Source organism: Syngnathus scovelli, chromosome 12 (genome assembly GCF_024217435.2).
Source record: "Syngnathus scovelli strain Florida chromosome 12, RoL_Ssco_1.2, whole genome shotgun sequence".
In the NCBI taxonomy this organism is placed as follows: Eukaryota; Metazoa; Chordata; class Actinopteri; order Syngnathiformes; family Syngnathidae; genus Syngnathus; species Syngnathus scovelli.
Window position 1 is genome coordinate 4,642,828 of NC_090858.1, and position 14,702 is coordinate 4,657,529.

Here is a 14,702-nt window from a genome sequence, read left to right on the forward strand (position 1 = left end):
GTGAAAAGGAATTTGCAGTTATAATTCACATTCCGCTTTTGGAGTCTACAACAATCCCACGCTCATTTTCTGCTGGTCGCGCCACCACGCTAATGTTAGCGAGCTGGCTAACAAGGTCACTTGAAGCGGAAGAGATTTAACAAGCCGTTGGCCCGTTTAATCGACAGTGGCCGTTAAGGACGATGAGCTTGAGCTTATGGCTTTGTCCTTTAACTTAAACCAAAGTGAGTAACTCAATTGAGCGCTAATCAACCGAACAGCACCACATTAGCCCCCATTAAAGAAAGACAAACATGTGACTAGTTTAAAACATTTACACCATAGCTGTATTGCGGCATAAAATTGATTCTGTGTATGCACATGCTCCATATACATTCTGTACAAAATAATCAATATACAGTACATCATACATATGATAAAGAAGAATACTGTTAGACTGTACATGACTTTAGGTTATGTGTACATACAATGAAGCAGCAACAAAACACACACACGCACACACACACGCAAGAGACTGTCAATCACATTTAATAGCGCTACTACGCTAGCGGAACATGACAGAAACTTTGTATTTGACTGCTTTTGAGATATTCAAGAATTTGTTTGCACATGGGTGAGGTTTGCTCATCCCAAATATGTTCCAAGCGGTGAGAAATGATTATAATCCATGTAAACGCAAAAGCACAATAATTGAGCAGATATTGGTTGTGTACGCAAATAGTCGGAAGGCCACTTTACTATTTAATACTTTTGCTTTAGTAATTCACAATTTGAAGTTAACTAACTTTGGTTTTAGCTATGCTTTGCCTAGCGTAAAAGACAGAACAAGCTAGTTGACTTAATGCTAACAATTTAGCTTATACTAAAAATACTTATTTTAGCGGCTATGTCCACCTCTCGCTTTTATTAGCACATCGTAACTTGACAATTGTTTATTCTAGGAATGCAAGCAGCATAGCGTAGAGACATAATTTAGATTTTTAATGTGTTTGATAGAAGATAGCCAGAAGGCTAGTGCAGAAACTTACAAAATAAAGATATTTTTATTGGACTGCAACAAAGTGCCAATAAAATGAGGATTTTTTTTTTTTTTAATGCATAATGCAAATCTTATCCAAATCTTAGCCGCCATGTCTGCCTCCTTCCCGCGGTCTCTCATTTAATAGCGTGTTATAAAAAGACACAAAAATAGCAATTTTAAAGATGTAAACTGCTTGGCATACGTTTTCAACTGAGCGAGCCGCCGCTTAGATAGATAGAAATAGAGGCCAAACTGCTCAGGAGGAGCAAACATTAGATGGAAATAAAAAATATTTTCAGAAATGGTCATGGAAAAAAAAAACGCTAGTTGGTGGCGAGCTGCTTTGGTGCCGCTTTTTGTAAGGTTAATAGCTTTTTGGCACCAAGACGAGCTGTGAATAAAACTAAAAGGATTGAAACAAATTTGAAAGCTTAAAAAGTGCAAATCTGAAAGAACATTTTGAGCACTTGAGGGATTTTTTTTTTTTTTTGAAGCACTTATTTAACTCAACTGAGGTCTCGTGGTACTTGGCTCTATGGCATCCGGGGCAAGCGGCTAATGTGCTTATGACATAATGCCCCCTAGTGGCCCCATCACATGACAACAGCTCCTGATGGTCCATCGGTTGGCAGTCGGAACATACAGTATCATACGCTTCACAATGAAGTTATTGTTCCCTTGAGCCACATTCATACCGGTAATAACACTCCATTTTACATCTCTCAGAGTGACAAGAAAAACAAAAAACATATTCCAGCAAGTCCTCTTCGCACGCCGTAATAAATAAATCACTCTTAACGAGCCACCACTTTTCCGAGTATAGGTACAGTATGTGCAACAAAGTTCCACGAGTGGGCCACAGAAAGAGCCCAGGCCCCTTAAGACAAACCTGCGTTTGTTGTTACGGTGCGAGGAAGTACAAAGAGGGTAGGAGAGCGCTTGCTCGGACTGAAGAACAGCAGCAGGTATGGTGGCCTGGTGGACTTTTCCTCTTTTGATGCTTGACGTCCAGTTCACGTTAAGGCCGGTGGAATCTGAAAAGGCATGCAGATATTTGAAAATGTTATATGGTGAGATATATAAAAATGCAAGCTGTGATTACATTTAAACATTAAATAAATTCTTGAACGTTTTCATTCCAACAGCCGTACGGGTGAGAGTGCTGACATTATTAAATAATCTAGATTTTTGTTTTTTTTATCATTGAAACATTTGGAAAAACAATAAATGAAATTGATTAAAAATTAGGAATCATTTAATTCGAAAATTCAATGAAATTAAAAATGAAATAAGCAATTAACTAAAATAGAAAATTGGGTATTACAATTTAATTAATTCATAAAAAAATAATATTAATAATATTAATAGCTGCAATTACAGGAGTGAAGATTCCATTCGAGTGTACCTGGTAAAATGTTTGCTGTCCTCATGCACCTCCATCTCCCTGCTCTTGAACTCGTTGAGTTCCTTGCGGATGGCTGCCTATATAGCGCGGACACACAACAACACAACACTGAATGAAAAGCTTGACGGAGCACTTAGCCACCACTTTGCCCGTTTACCGGCCTCGTCCATCGGCCGACCTAATGCACATTCCCACTCGAGTTGCCCCGATTGAACTCCCGATCTTGCCGAATGCCCAACGAAAAGCAAAAGTTTGATCATTTCTAGTAGGCAAATTTTGCTGGGGGTATGCTTGAGGACAAGTTAATGTAGTACTTGATATGACCAGCAGAGGGCAGGCTTGACACCTTTAATAACCCTTCAAATACCAAACCATGCTGGGATTTGCTTTTGGTGAGCTGTAATAAATGAGAGAAGGCTTAAACAATCGTTTTTGTAGAGGTTTGATAGAAATTAAATTGTGGGCTTAGCTCACCTTATCAGCAGGCGTGAGTCGCGTCCAGGGCTTGTCGGCCCGCCGGTCGTAGTCCTTGGCGTCTGTGACTTCCACGTACTCGTTAAAACGCAGGATTCTCCGAGCGATCAGCTCTGCTACCGTTGGCCGCACGCTGAGCTGCACAAAAGGAGAGTTTTACTCATCACGTTCACCGGCCTAGTGGTAGAGTGTCCGCCCTGAGACTGGAAGGTTGTGGGTTCAAACCCAAAAAATGGGACCCATTTCCACTCAGCATAAGGGTTGGAAATGGGGCCTTACATCACCAAATGCACATCCTGACTTTATTGTCTCACCTTTCTGGAGAGTTTTCGTTTAATCTCCTGCTTGGCCTCATGCTCCTCCTCTTCGTTCTTTTCTGCACAGAGACAAACGCAGTGTGGTTATTTCACACCTACTTGGATTTGTACTTCTATTTATACCAGAGGTGATCTGGATCTTATTAAAAGCATTCCGGCAGATATGAAAACACTCGTCGACGCTGGCAAACCAAGGCAAATGAGATGCAGACAAAATGTGTAATATAAAAATGTGCTAGCCGGATAGCATCAGAGTCAAAGTCTTTTTTTTTTTTAACTTTCTGTCACAATAGCAATAAGCACCAATGCACTTGTTAAAATAAAGACGCTTTATGTCGTGATTTGCTGCCCCCTTGTGGCAGTTTTAAATCAAGACCCGATGATGTTTTGTTGACCTACGTCGGAGGATGTTCCGTTGCTCCAGCTCCTCTGTGGTAGGTCTTTGGCTCAAACGCCTGAAATGAGAAATACATGCGACTTATTTTCTCCTCGGATAAATCAGGTGCGTCCGTCACACTCGCCCACCTGACGAGCTTGGAGCCGATCTGCTGGCGGAGCTCGTGTCGCTCCGTCTCGGAGCTGCGCGGCAGTATATTTTTCTCCTCCAGCTCCCTCTTGCTGGGACGGTTGCCCAGTTTGATGTTGAGGGTGTCCCGCCGCCGAATTTTGCTGGCCAGTGAGCCTTTGGGGAAAGATGCTGGCTCGGTCAAATCAAACCGTCAGACATTTTGCCATGCGTAATGGGAGCGGTAGTGGCCTACTGTTGAGGTATTCATCGTCCTCCTCTTCCTCCTCGTCATCGCGGTACAGAATGGGTCCGTCCGAGTCGGAGTCGCTGGCTTGGCTCTCGCTCGGCCGGTCGGGGATCACCGTCACCTCGATCTCCTGGATGCTCACGCTGAGGCCCTGCGGCTTGATGGTGTCCGCATTAGCAGGGCTGCCATCGCGACAAAGGACACATGTAAGCACAAAACTGGAATAAAAATTAAAAAAAAGATTCCAGTGATGGTTTTACCTGCAATGTGTGTCCTCAGCAGGTACTCCGTTTTCCTCTTGCGCCTCTCCTCCCTCCCCTCCTACCCTCGGTTCTTTCTCCTGCTGGGCGTCGCCCTGGGCATCCTCTTCTGTGAAGGAAGTGTCCTCTGTGGAAGTGTTGACGTGGTGGGAGTGGACGGCGGGCTCGGGGGACGCCTCTGCGGGGTTTTCTTGGCTTGCCAAAGATTCCACCGACGGGGCTTTGTCCTCCGGGGCGGCTTGGGAACCGACGGGAACCTCCTCAACTTCGGGGAGGGGAACTTGACCAGAGCTCCCGTGAGCCTCAGAGGAGTTGACTTCCTCCGGCTGACTGGGAACCTCCGCAGAAGCCTTCTGAGAATTAGCTTCGGCTTTCCGGCCGGTCCGCGTGTCGGCCCCTTTGCTCTGCGCTTCGGCGTCCTTGGGTAGATGAGAGCGAGGGGGGATGGTGGAGTAAGAGGTGGTCGTGGTGGCTTTGGCTGAACCGCCTTGCGTCTTCTTCGGATGAGAGGACTTGGCTGGAAAGAGAAAAAGAAAAACAACCCCCCAAAAGAATGAAGCAAATCCTACGCACATGGCCTAAGCCAGTTGAGGTCATCAATACTGATCAAATTAAATTTAAAAAAAATGAGATACAGATTCAAACGATGGAGAAAGTCCAATGACACCATGGCGGAGTGCGTCCATTTGCATGCAGGCATGCGAGAAAATCAAAGCAGCCAAACTTACCGATGGCGCGACTACTGTTGTTAGAGTTCCGCGAATTAGTTTTAGCTTGCGCCGCAGACCCTGACTTCCCGGCTGCTTTGGTGCTCTTTTTAGCACCAGAGGAAGCGTCCCTGCTGTGCCTGGCCGTGCCAGCGGCGCCACCCGCAGGCTTGGAGGAGGCAGGCGCAGCAGCGCTGTGATGCTTTCGAGCTTGGGCTTCCCGCGGCCGGGCCTGAGTTGCCCGGGCGACGGGTTTAGTGTCGCGTGTCTCTGAGCGGGTCACAGGGACGGTTGAGACTGAATGTATATTAAGAGATGCAAATGGACAAGCAGTGAGTTGTGGAAAGGTGGAGGACAGGTGAAGGGTGACATTTAAACCTCTCAGATTGTGTATGAAATAAACACCGGAAGAGTTTCTTTTGTGATGCCACAACAGAACCATGGCAAGGATGACAAAAGAGAAAAGTGGAAATTGCCAACCAGAGAAAAATAATTGAAGAGCGTCAACGAAAGAAGCCCAAAAACTTTGTCAGGTTAGCTTCAATGCTAACACAAACACATACAAGACCCAAATATAGACGCAATATAAAAAGTCACCTGTTTTGTCCTCTGTGCTGTCAGGACCAGGAGTCGGGTGGGCAGGTAGGGTCAGTTTAGTTTCAATCTCAACTTTGACCTGCTCCGGTGACATGCTAGATGTGGCATGACCATTCTGGTTTTCCCTACTGACGGGCTCATCTGTATGAAGAAAAATCCGCTTCAGTTCATTTTGCGGATCTTCGCCAATGTTGCGCAACAAGTTGACCGGACTCCAGTCCTGTAGGTGGCGCTAACAGCAACGTCGACTAACCTTGTTCGGAGACGAGCACTCCTTTCTTGATGAGCTCCTCTCTCGTTTGTCTTGTTGAGATTTTTCTCTCCAAAACTGCAAAAAGCAACGACTCAAAGGTCAAAGGTCGTCGGGCCGCTTGAAGATGCAAAGCCGCCTAAGACCTCACCTTTGGAGAGATCCTGGAATCTGTCGCTGCTCTTCTTCTTCCTCCATTTCCAGGGTTTGAAGAGTCTCCCTAGACTGGACAGCTTGCCTCGCTGCTGCCGGGACCCGGGCACACCGTGGCCGTCGGAACCGCTGTCCGCCACCATGTCGGAGCTGGCCAATGATGACGATTTCTCCAAACCATCAACTGGACAGAACATAAGGACAAAACTCATCAGTGACTTTGTTTTTATATTATATTAATAGTACGAAAGGAAAGATGTAAATTTTATTCAAATTGCACTAGGAGGAAAACAATAAAAACTGTAAAAAAAAAAACAAAGTGATTCAGACAACTGGCTGTGGAATAAAGCGAGGGAGGAGATAATGACAGAGTAGAGCGTGTGCAACCACATGCACAACGTGGCAATTAAAGGGCAATTAATGAAGACATGAAAAGTAGACGGCAGAGCTTGGGCCACTCCCCAGACGCTCATTTTCGGCATTCGTAGATTTTATATTGCTGAAGAACGTGGATGGTTAAGTTTCAAATGGGTCATTTGTGGATTAGCTGTTACATTTTTTTTTTAAGAAAAAAAAGAAATCAATATTTTTAGAAGTTAAAATGTGTAATTACAATGTATTATTTTAATGAATGTTATTTTTTATAGTTAATTTCATTATTTAAAATTAATTTGGCCAACAAAAGGCAATGACTGGAAAGCACAAAAAAAAGGCAAAGCAGTTTCCAGCCATTTTAAAATGCCTCAAATTAAATGTCCATCAAAGCGGCTCGCTATTCTCCCAGCTTTTTTTTTACAACTGCTGACTCGACAGCACCATTTCACAGCGGATTTCACAACTGGGGGGGCGTGCCACTTTAAAGCAGATGACTCGCATACGTCGCCACATGGCTGAGTCGGGAAGTGGTATTTGTGTGTATGCATGCGACCACGCGTGTGTGTGTGTGTGCGATGAGCGTTCACAGGCCCAACTTGAAGCACAACAGATGCTGCAAAGTGAAATCGTTGCACGCCGGATTATGCTGCAAACCAAATTGTGCTTGTCAATGTTAACTCTGAAAAAATGAAAAGTGCTGACAGAAGTTAGATTACAGGGAAAGCTTTTATTAGTACGCAGATAGTGAATGAGGGTTAAGTGACGTGAAAACTGGGCTAAACAGCACTCCAGCAGTAGTGCTAATTACAAGGGGATGGAAAAAAACTATTTCAATCAAGTAATTATTTGCTAAATGTGCTTGGTCACTTCTAAAATTGGCCAGACATCAAGTGGACCAGTAAAAAAAAACGTAATCAGCACTTTGAGAATCCCTATTCGTTATTAGTCTTCGCATGAGTGAATTAGCTAATTTGTGGGGTCCTCCAAAACACATATTTTTAAAGATTCAAATATTTTGCAGTTCCATTCCTTGAGTACATGCATGTACATTTCAAATTCAGAAGCCAATGGAAAAAAATTCTAGCTCATTTTTGAATAACACCTGGGGAGAAAAAACAAAATGGCTGACTTCTTCGGGTTTTCCACACACTGCTTCTTGGGAATTTTTGTAGGCCTATTCATGATAGACATGTCTACTAAATTCTACAAGAATCACAAATTTCAGTGTGTTTCTGAGCTCAAGAAAGCCCTCAAAATAAAATGAGGTCATTGAAAAAGATTTGAACAGGAACATGTCCCGATGAGGACGACGACGACGAGTATGAGGAAAGGGAGAGGCTTCCTTCCTCCGCAGCGTGACATTGGGGGGGGGTGCAAGGACCACGCGTGACAAACAGGAAGAAGGATAGAAGCTGGGAAAGCGTATAAACGTTATTATGCAAAGAAAAACTTTGACTTTGACTTTGAAAAAAAAAAAAAAGTAGGTCACAGGAGGAACGTGAACGCTTTCATCCTTCCTCAGACAATAAAATCGCTTTCAACTTCAACTTGCATTTTCCAAAAACCTTCAAGTTTGAATCAAGTCCACGCTAGCGTGTACGTGCCAAAAATTGTAACTGAATGAGAACAAATCATTTCCTCTTGGTTGCATAGATGAAACGTTTTACGAATGTGGCAAGATGGTTACGCAACGGTGAAAGTACATTACCAAACAAGAAAGGAGAAGTTTATTCAGTGTAAGCGCTCCCTGGATACCAAATACTCCCATAAAATTGACAGTGTGTTTAGTTTTTGATAAGCATGCAGGCTATAAAGAAGCTTATGCAAACACTGCAGGGCTTTCTTTCCTTTGTATGAGTTTGTCTTGCCAGGCGTAATTAGAGGCTATCTAGAATGAAACAAATCACCTATGGAATTCTCAAAGGGGAAATATGCGACAAGCTCCGAGCCCGCCTTACCGTACAATGAAGCCACAGTTTATCTAGCGACTCAGGTTGCAAGTCGCTTGATGCTTTTCAAGAGCAGTTGTGAATGGACTAAGCTGTCAGAAATCTCAATTCTATAAGAAGCCTAAAATGATATTATTTTCTATTTAATTCCGTGTTTGGTTGCTGACAGGGGCGGAGCTATATGGTGGCCCTTACAAATTTTTTAGGGGCATCATATCTATTTGGCTAATGATCTTTGCTTGTAATAAGACTTTTTTTTACCTTTTCCAGTTTGAAACATTTGCCATTTTGTGGTGGGGCGTGAGGTTAACTAATGACAACCCACGTAAGCGCAAGTAAAACATGCATATTGCACACAGAGGAAATTCAAAGCCAGGATTCAAACTCAAAACCTCACAAGTGTGAGGCGTATGTGACCGACCGCTTGTCCACAGCGTCTTTTAACATCTTTGATTGACACATGAATATTGTGTGATCTATTAATCAAAGGCCCAGTCGATTAGTTCATATGCAATTGAGAACTGTCAGATCAAATCGGTCAATATTTCTACCTGTGTTTTGCACAGCTGAATACTTTGCTACGTTTCCGGTGTAGGAGCCGCTAGACCGAATGTTTGCTTTGAAAAGAGTCGGTCAAGTCCAACTGGTTCCTCCGTGTAGATGCTACTGTACTGAGATCCACATGGTGCACAAGTGAACCTATCCGGTTATGTGTTCTTTGATAAGGAGCCAAAAATAATGAATGTGCTGTGTTAGCTAACAACAAACGTTGAGTCAACTCAAGCTTTATTAAACACGGTTCATGACAAAAAGGAAGAGTCGATTTTTTTTGTGTAAACAATTCCACAGGCGTCCACGCAAGCGGTGTCACGTTGAACTAAATGACGAAAGTGCCGAGTTTAAACTTCATTTGGACGCATTTAAGCGATCTTAAAAATTGTGCATGGGTGAAGATTGTAACCATAAACTTGCATAAGTTCAAAATTGACAACAAGAGGGGGGGAAAAGAGAAGTCACTGACTTAAGTGGGGGAGGAAACACTCACCACTCGATGTGTGAGACACGGCAGACACAGCGGTCTGGCCCATGTTCGGCTTCACCGGCGGACCTCCGGTGGAGGAGGGTGCCCTCCTCAATCCTTAACCCGCGATCTACGCTCCCTATCGCCGAGTAAATCCTGTGCGGGGCCGCCTTGAGAATTCATGTCGCTAGCCTGGAGAAAACTTTTTTTTTTTAGCTCGACTGACGGCACTGAGTTGCTGCTCGATCGTAACTTCCCCTCCCGCCCATGTCCTGCTCTCCTCCTCTCTTATGGTGGATGCTTCTCATTCCTCCATGCAGATTAGAGTCGCTGTTGGGGCCCAAAGGTGAAGGCTGACACCTTCAGGCACCATCATTTGACAGTGGGCACAGCATATTTTTTTTGTGGGGTAGCTTGATTAAGTGTTTTTAAAAAATATATAGTAACTTAGAAAGTAAGGCACACCATGAAAAAAAAATCGTGTGACTAATATAACTCAACTGTTCAATATTTCGGGTAGAAACGATAATCTATCTGGAGCTTGTTTTCAGAATCAACCAATCACATTCAACCTCATGTGGCAACCCAAGATGGCCACCAGTGGCCTCAATTCTCACTACAGTAAGTAGCATTGTTAGTCCGTCATACATAAGTCCCATAATAAAGACCCTCTGATCCTCAGGTAAAGTTCAGCTGTTCTAGGAGGTGACAAACTTAGTGACGTAATGGTTGGAACAAGATGGGGGCATTTCAATAGAGACAATGATTTAATATGAGTAACTTGAGTTAGGATTGAATTTGTACATCAAAGACACCATCGTACAGTAAATCACAGTTGTTTTCTCTCATAAAGGCATAAAGGCTTTTACTGAAGAACTGAAAGAGGAACAGCCAACCACGTGACCTAAATGTCCCCATATCGGGATTTCTGGTGTTCTAACAGTTCCACTTACACATTCTATTTGCTTTCAAAGCGAATATTCAACGTGGTTATTTTCATCTTTGATGGTCCTTTTTTTTTTTTAATAGTCATAGCACAAGTCAATGCTTTATAGAAGCTGCGTGACCTCAGGGTAGCTAGCGTGGCTGATCACACGCTCCTGCTTCCAGCTGATAGAAAGCAAATAAACAGGAGCGTCGCCTGTGCACGCGCTTGCGCGTGCACGTGAGTGTTCCGCCTTCACTGTTGACAGGGCGTGAGGTGAGATCTTGCAGAGAGCACAACCACGCTCCAACTCACTTTTAGCTAAGACCAATAGTGCCATCTAGTGGTAAAAAACATTGCAAGTATAAAGAATTTGCCCTGAAGCTGTTTATGTCAAAATATCATATAATTCCAAAATATAGTAATACAAACACAAAGAAAACTATTTGCAGCAAGCCAAACATTTTGTTTAACACGTTTAGATGTAAATACCATGAAATAAAAGCTGCAATTCTGAACTTTTATCTCATCTCGTATTCATCTTTGGATCTCAAACTCAAATCTTCAGTACACACATAAAAAAATAAACAGGTTGACACTTCGGCATCAAATCGATTGTGGTCAAGAGGACATGCCTTCCGATAACAAGCACGGCAAGGTGACATTTTTAGGGACCGCGTCGTGTTTTTAAATAACAGCTTTCACCCGAGGGATCCTGACCTTCTTATTGACCGGAGGAGGAAAGGGCTGAGGGGAAAAAAGGCAGTCATCAAATATTTAAACGGTGGCCTCAGCGGAACAAGGGGCTAATAATTGTTTAAGTGCTACTTTTCAGAGCCCCCGACCCCGCCCCTTCCACCTTGACTTATTTATTAAACTCGCTCGGTACAATCTAATGTGTTCAAATAACGAGTATCAACTGTTTCCTTGCAACGTGATGATTTTGACTATCTTTTAAAGTCTAACCTGCAGTGTTTTGGCAGTATTACAGGACTGGTTACTGTCATGTCTCTCGCTCTTCCCATCCGCTCGGGCCTGCAACCCGATCTCCTGTCTGTTGTATACTGTTTGGCACGAGCCATAATGCTAAAATGTTGCCTGTATTAAATCAATAGCTGACATCCTGCCAGACGGGCAGTCGGAGAGCAGGAGCGAAGGGCTGATGATAGAGAGCGAGACGGCGACAGAGCGCCGTTTGGTAACCGGCGCTGAATAAAGGCCTTCGCTTTGCGGGGAAATGAAGCAAACTGTCAGGAAAGTTACAGGACTGGAGCTGTTTTTCTTGACCAGGAACTGTCAGATGCTCAGGGCACTGTCACAATGACGCAACCATGAGCGGTGTGATTTCTGTCTTTTTCTTGGTCCTGGAACTTTCCTGACACACTTTGTATGAGATTTCATCCATCAACACTGAAAATACAGTTTTACGCTGAAACGTATTTTTTTTAAACAAATCAAACTGATCCGTTCATCACATCCAGAGAACGGCAAGCCGGATATTTCCTTTATGCAGAAGCAAAATGAAAGTAAACAACAGGTATGTTGCTTTAAGCACAATAAATAAAGCCGACAGGTGAAACGTCCTGACATGACAGGTTGAACCGAACCTTAGTTACTTATGTAACGCTGGAATGTCGCTTCTCAAGCACCCCGTAAAACAGACAACATGAATCATGCGTGAGATGAGAATAAAAGAACGATTAAACAAAGCCTTTTGATTCTTTAAAGGTCCCCAACAATCACCGTGGGTGGAAGGAGGTGGGCGTGAGAAACAAAATTACAACGGCCAAACATATTTTCCCACGTGGCCCCATTAAACAAGCGACACATTTTCACATCATGAAATCTACTAAAGACACATGAACACAATTTAGAATGATTGTTTACCAGAAGAGGAAAAACAAAACAACTAAGTGTCTAAATGAAATCACATTACCTTATGCCACAAAAACAACCACAGAGGACTTGCTTGTGTTATTCTAACACACACACAAACACACACTATGCCCACGAGCAACACCCACCTGAAATGAACGACCGCTCTTAAAAGTGACTAAAAATCCAGCGCAACATTTCAGCTCAACGAGGACACCAAAAAAGTAAAAATAATAATAATAATAATAATAATAAGAAACGCTTCTGGTGGACAGAAACTCACCATCATGTTCCATGACTTGACCCAAGGAATATTATCAGCAGTATGAGTTGATCCTCGCCTCTTCCCGACATATCGCCCTCCTCCTCCATCCCTCCATCCCTCCCTCCCTCCTTGCTCCTCCCACCTGCCTCCCTCTAGTAAGGAGCATTAAAACTTAATGTTCCTTTCCATCTCAGGTCCTCATTCCCCCGTCGGCTTCCCCAGAGTCGAGCTCCCTATCGTGCGGAAATCCCACCGTGACGAAAAAAAAACAAATGGGGAAGTAACAACAGACAAAAAAGGAGAGAGCGTTTGCCATTTATGATTTATGGCCGCTTGTAATCAGTGCAGGTACACAGATCAGAGTCACGGCAAAAGGTAGGGCTTCTATCCAGTGCAATTACGTTGACTGTTGCGTAATGAATACACACACATGGAGATTACACAAACAGGTGCATCCTTAACTGGTAGCACCAGTGTTCCGTGACAAAAGCGGAAATTGTCGTCAGTTCCTGAAGACTATTGAATGCAAACTATGTAATCCTGCATTTTATGCCTACACAAATGATATTTACAATCTATAATTCGGGATTTATAATGTGCAAGAACGTTGATAGTTTGGATTTGACAAACACTGCACACTTTTTTCGTCTTATTTTATTTTGTCAGGCAGTGTGGGGGCAAGGTCTGCTCTGTGCACAATAAAAAAAAAAGGAGCACATCTAACAAGTGCTTATTGTCGACTCAAACGCTGTCTAATCTGGGTTATTTCGAGGAGCGAGTCGACATGCGACTCCCTCTTCCATTTTTTCCTCCTCCTCCTCCTTAATCACATTGTACTCGCATCTAATTTGGCCACTCTCCTTTTTTTATTTGCCATTTCAAGTCACATTTCACACTTTTAACCCATTTTTACATTTTGCTTGATTCCGCCTCTCCTGCTCTCTGCCCGTATAATTAGAGGAACGTAATAGAGTGTCCATTTGGAGGACAGCCCGCTCATTATTCCTTCTGGACTATTTGTGGAAACAACTTCCCTAATGATGATGCACAAGGCTTTTCATATTATTGTACACATACAAAAAATAGAGGAGAAGCTTCAAAGTAGGACGCTGGTTGACTTCCGAGTCTAAATGACCCCAAAAGGAATAACAAGAAATAATTCTATTCTAAAAGACATCCTATAAATGTGACTTGGGTATAGATAATGGTTGTATTTTTTTTGCCCGCGAGGGATTGCGGGTGAAATGCTAAAGAAGACCGGTAGGAAACACTTGTGGTTGCAGAAGTGGAACAGTGTGACATTTAAGCGAGACAAGCAAACGTGCAAAATCAACACTGTGTAAAATAGTGAAGCGTTTCATCAGTTAAGGTCAGATATAATTCAGCAATTAAAACAAAATCCCACAAAACAAATCAATCATTAGAATGATCAAGAAACAAATGGCATATTTAAGGAACAATTATAGCAAGGTCCATTTCGATAAGACCGACGCCACACCAGATGTCAACACGACACACATGATCAACAAAACAGAGGTGTGTGTGTCGTCCTACCTGTGCGACCTCCTCTGAGCCGCCACAGGATTCTGGCGGTGAAGCCCGAAGTATCGCTGTGGGATCGGAACCTGTGCTGGGGTTGCAGAGTAGTGAAGGCCTTCAGCTCCGTAAGAGTGTCCTCCTCCTCTTCCTCCTCCATTGTGGCCTGGAACCCGCAATAAAGGAATAAATTAAGTCTCAGAAAGAGACCAGGTTGATCAAACAGGAAGGCTAGAGCGCCCACACCTTCCTTTCCTGCTCGGCTTGTTCAAACTTGACTGTGTGAGTTTGTACACGTGTGCGAGCGTGTGTATGTGTGCGTGTTTGTCGACACTATCGCAAGCATGCAGGTTGCTTTGAAATGTGGCCGCAGAGTGGCAACCTGTTAGCATGATTGCTAACGTCATTTTTAATTTACTGTCACAAAATTAATTGAATAAATACTATTGTGGTTGCTATCCTTGCCAGGGCCAACTACTGTCTCCTGATACGAGGTTTTGTAAAGTGCTAGGGTCAAGTTTTCTTGTTTCGGTTAGATTTCATTTGTTAGATGGAAAACATTATAAACATAAATTTTAGGTGTTTGGGGGGTGGAAGGGATTTAAGGCACAACAGGAGTTGACTGCCCGTCAAAAAATTATGGGTCAATATATAATGTGACCGCCAGGTGTCACTAAATCGACACGCTAAAGGAGTCTGCCGAGTCTAACAAGAGTTTATTATTAATGCTAACACCTCTCACTCTGAGAAGGTAACAAAATAGAAATAACGCGACGGTTCGCGAAAAAATATGTATTTTAAATACAAACAAATCTAA

At 43.3% G+C, this 14,702-nt stretch overlaps 1 protein-coding gene across 5 annotated transcripts; it reads right to left on the bottom strand.

Moving 5' to 3' along the window:
- Nucleotides 1-300: 300 nt before the first annotated feature.
- phactr2 (phosphatase and actin regulator 2) lies at nt 301-14,256 on the bottom strand. 5 transcript variants are annotated; one of them, XM_049737001.2, is made up of 14 exons: nt 14,132-14,256; nt 13,904-14,051; nt 5,938-6,123; nt 5,790-5,864; nt 5,537-5,677; nt 4,961-5,236; nt 4,233-4,749; nt 3,979-4,154; nt 3,743-3,899; nt 3,617-3,672; nt 3,215-3,276; nt 2,901-3,038; nt 2,427-2,503; nt 301-2,055 (listed from the first exon to the last, which is right to left on the bottom strand). In XM_049737001.2, exons 2-14 carry the CDS (start codon nt 14,043-14,045, stop codon nt 2,040-2,042), a joined length of 2,019 nt encoding a protein of 672 aa, XP_049592958.1. In that variant the 5' UTR covers nt 14,046-14,051; nt 14,132-14,256; the 3' UTR covers nt 301-2,039. The 5 variants fall into 5 exon arrangements, with proteins under 5 accessions (XP_049592958.1, XP_049592957.1, XP_049592960.1 ...); XM_049737000.2 differs by lacking the exon at nt 14,132-14,256 and having other exon boundaries at nt 13,904-14,125; XM_049737003.2 differs by lacking the exons at nt 13,904-14,051; nt 14,132-14,256 and adding an exon at nt 12,368-12,486.
- Nucleotides 14,257-14,702: the final 446 nt, after the last annotated feature.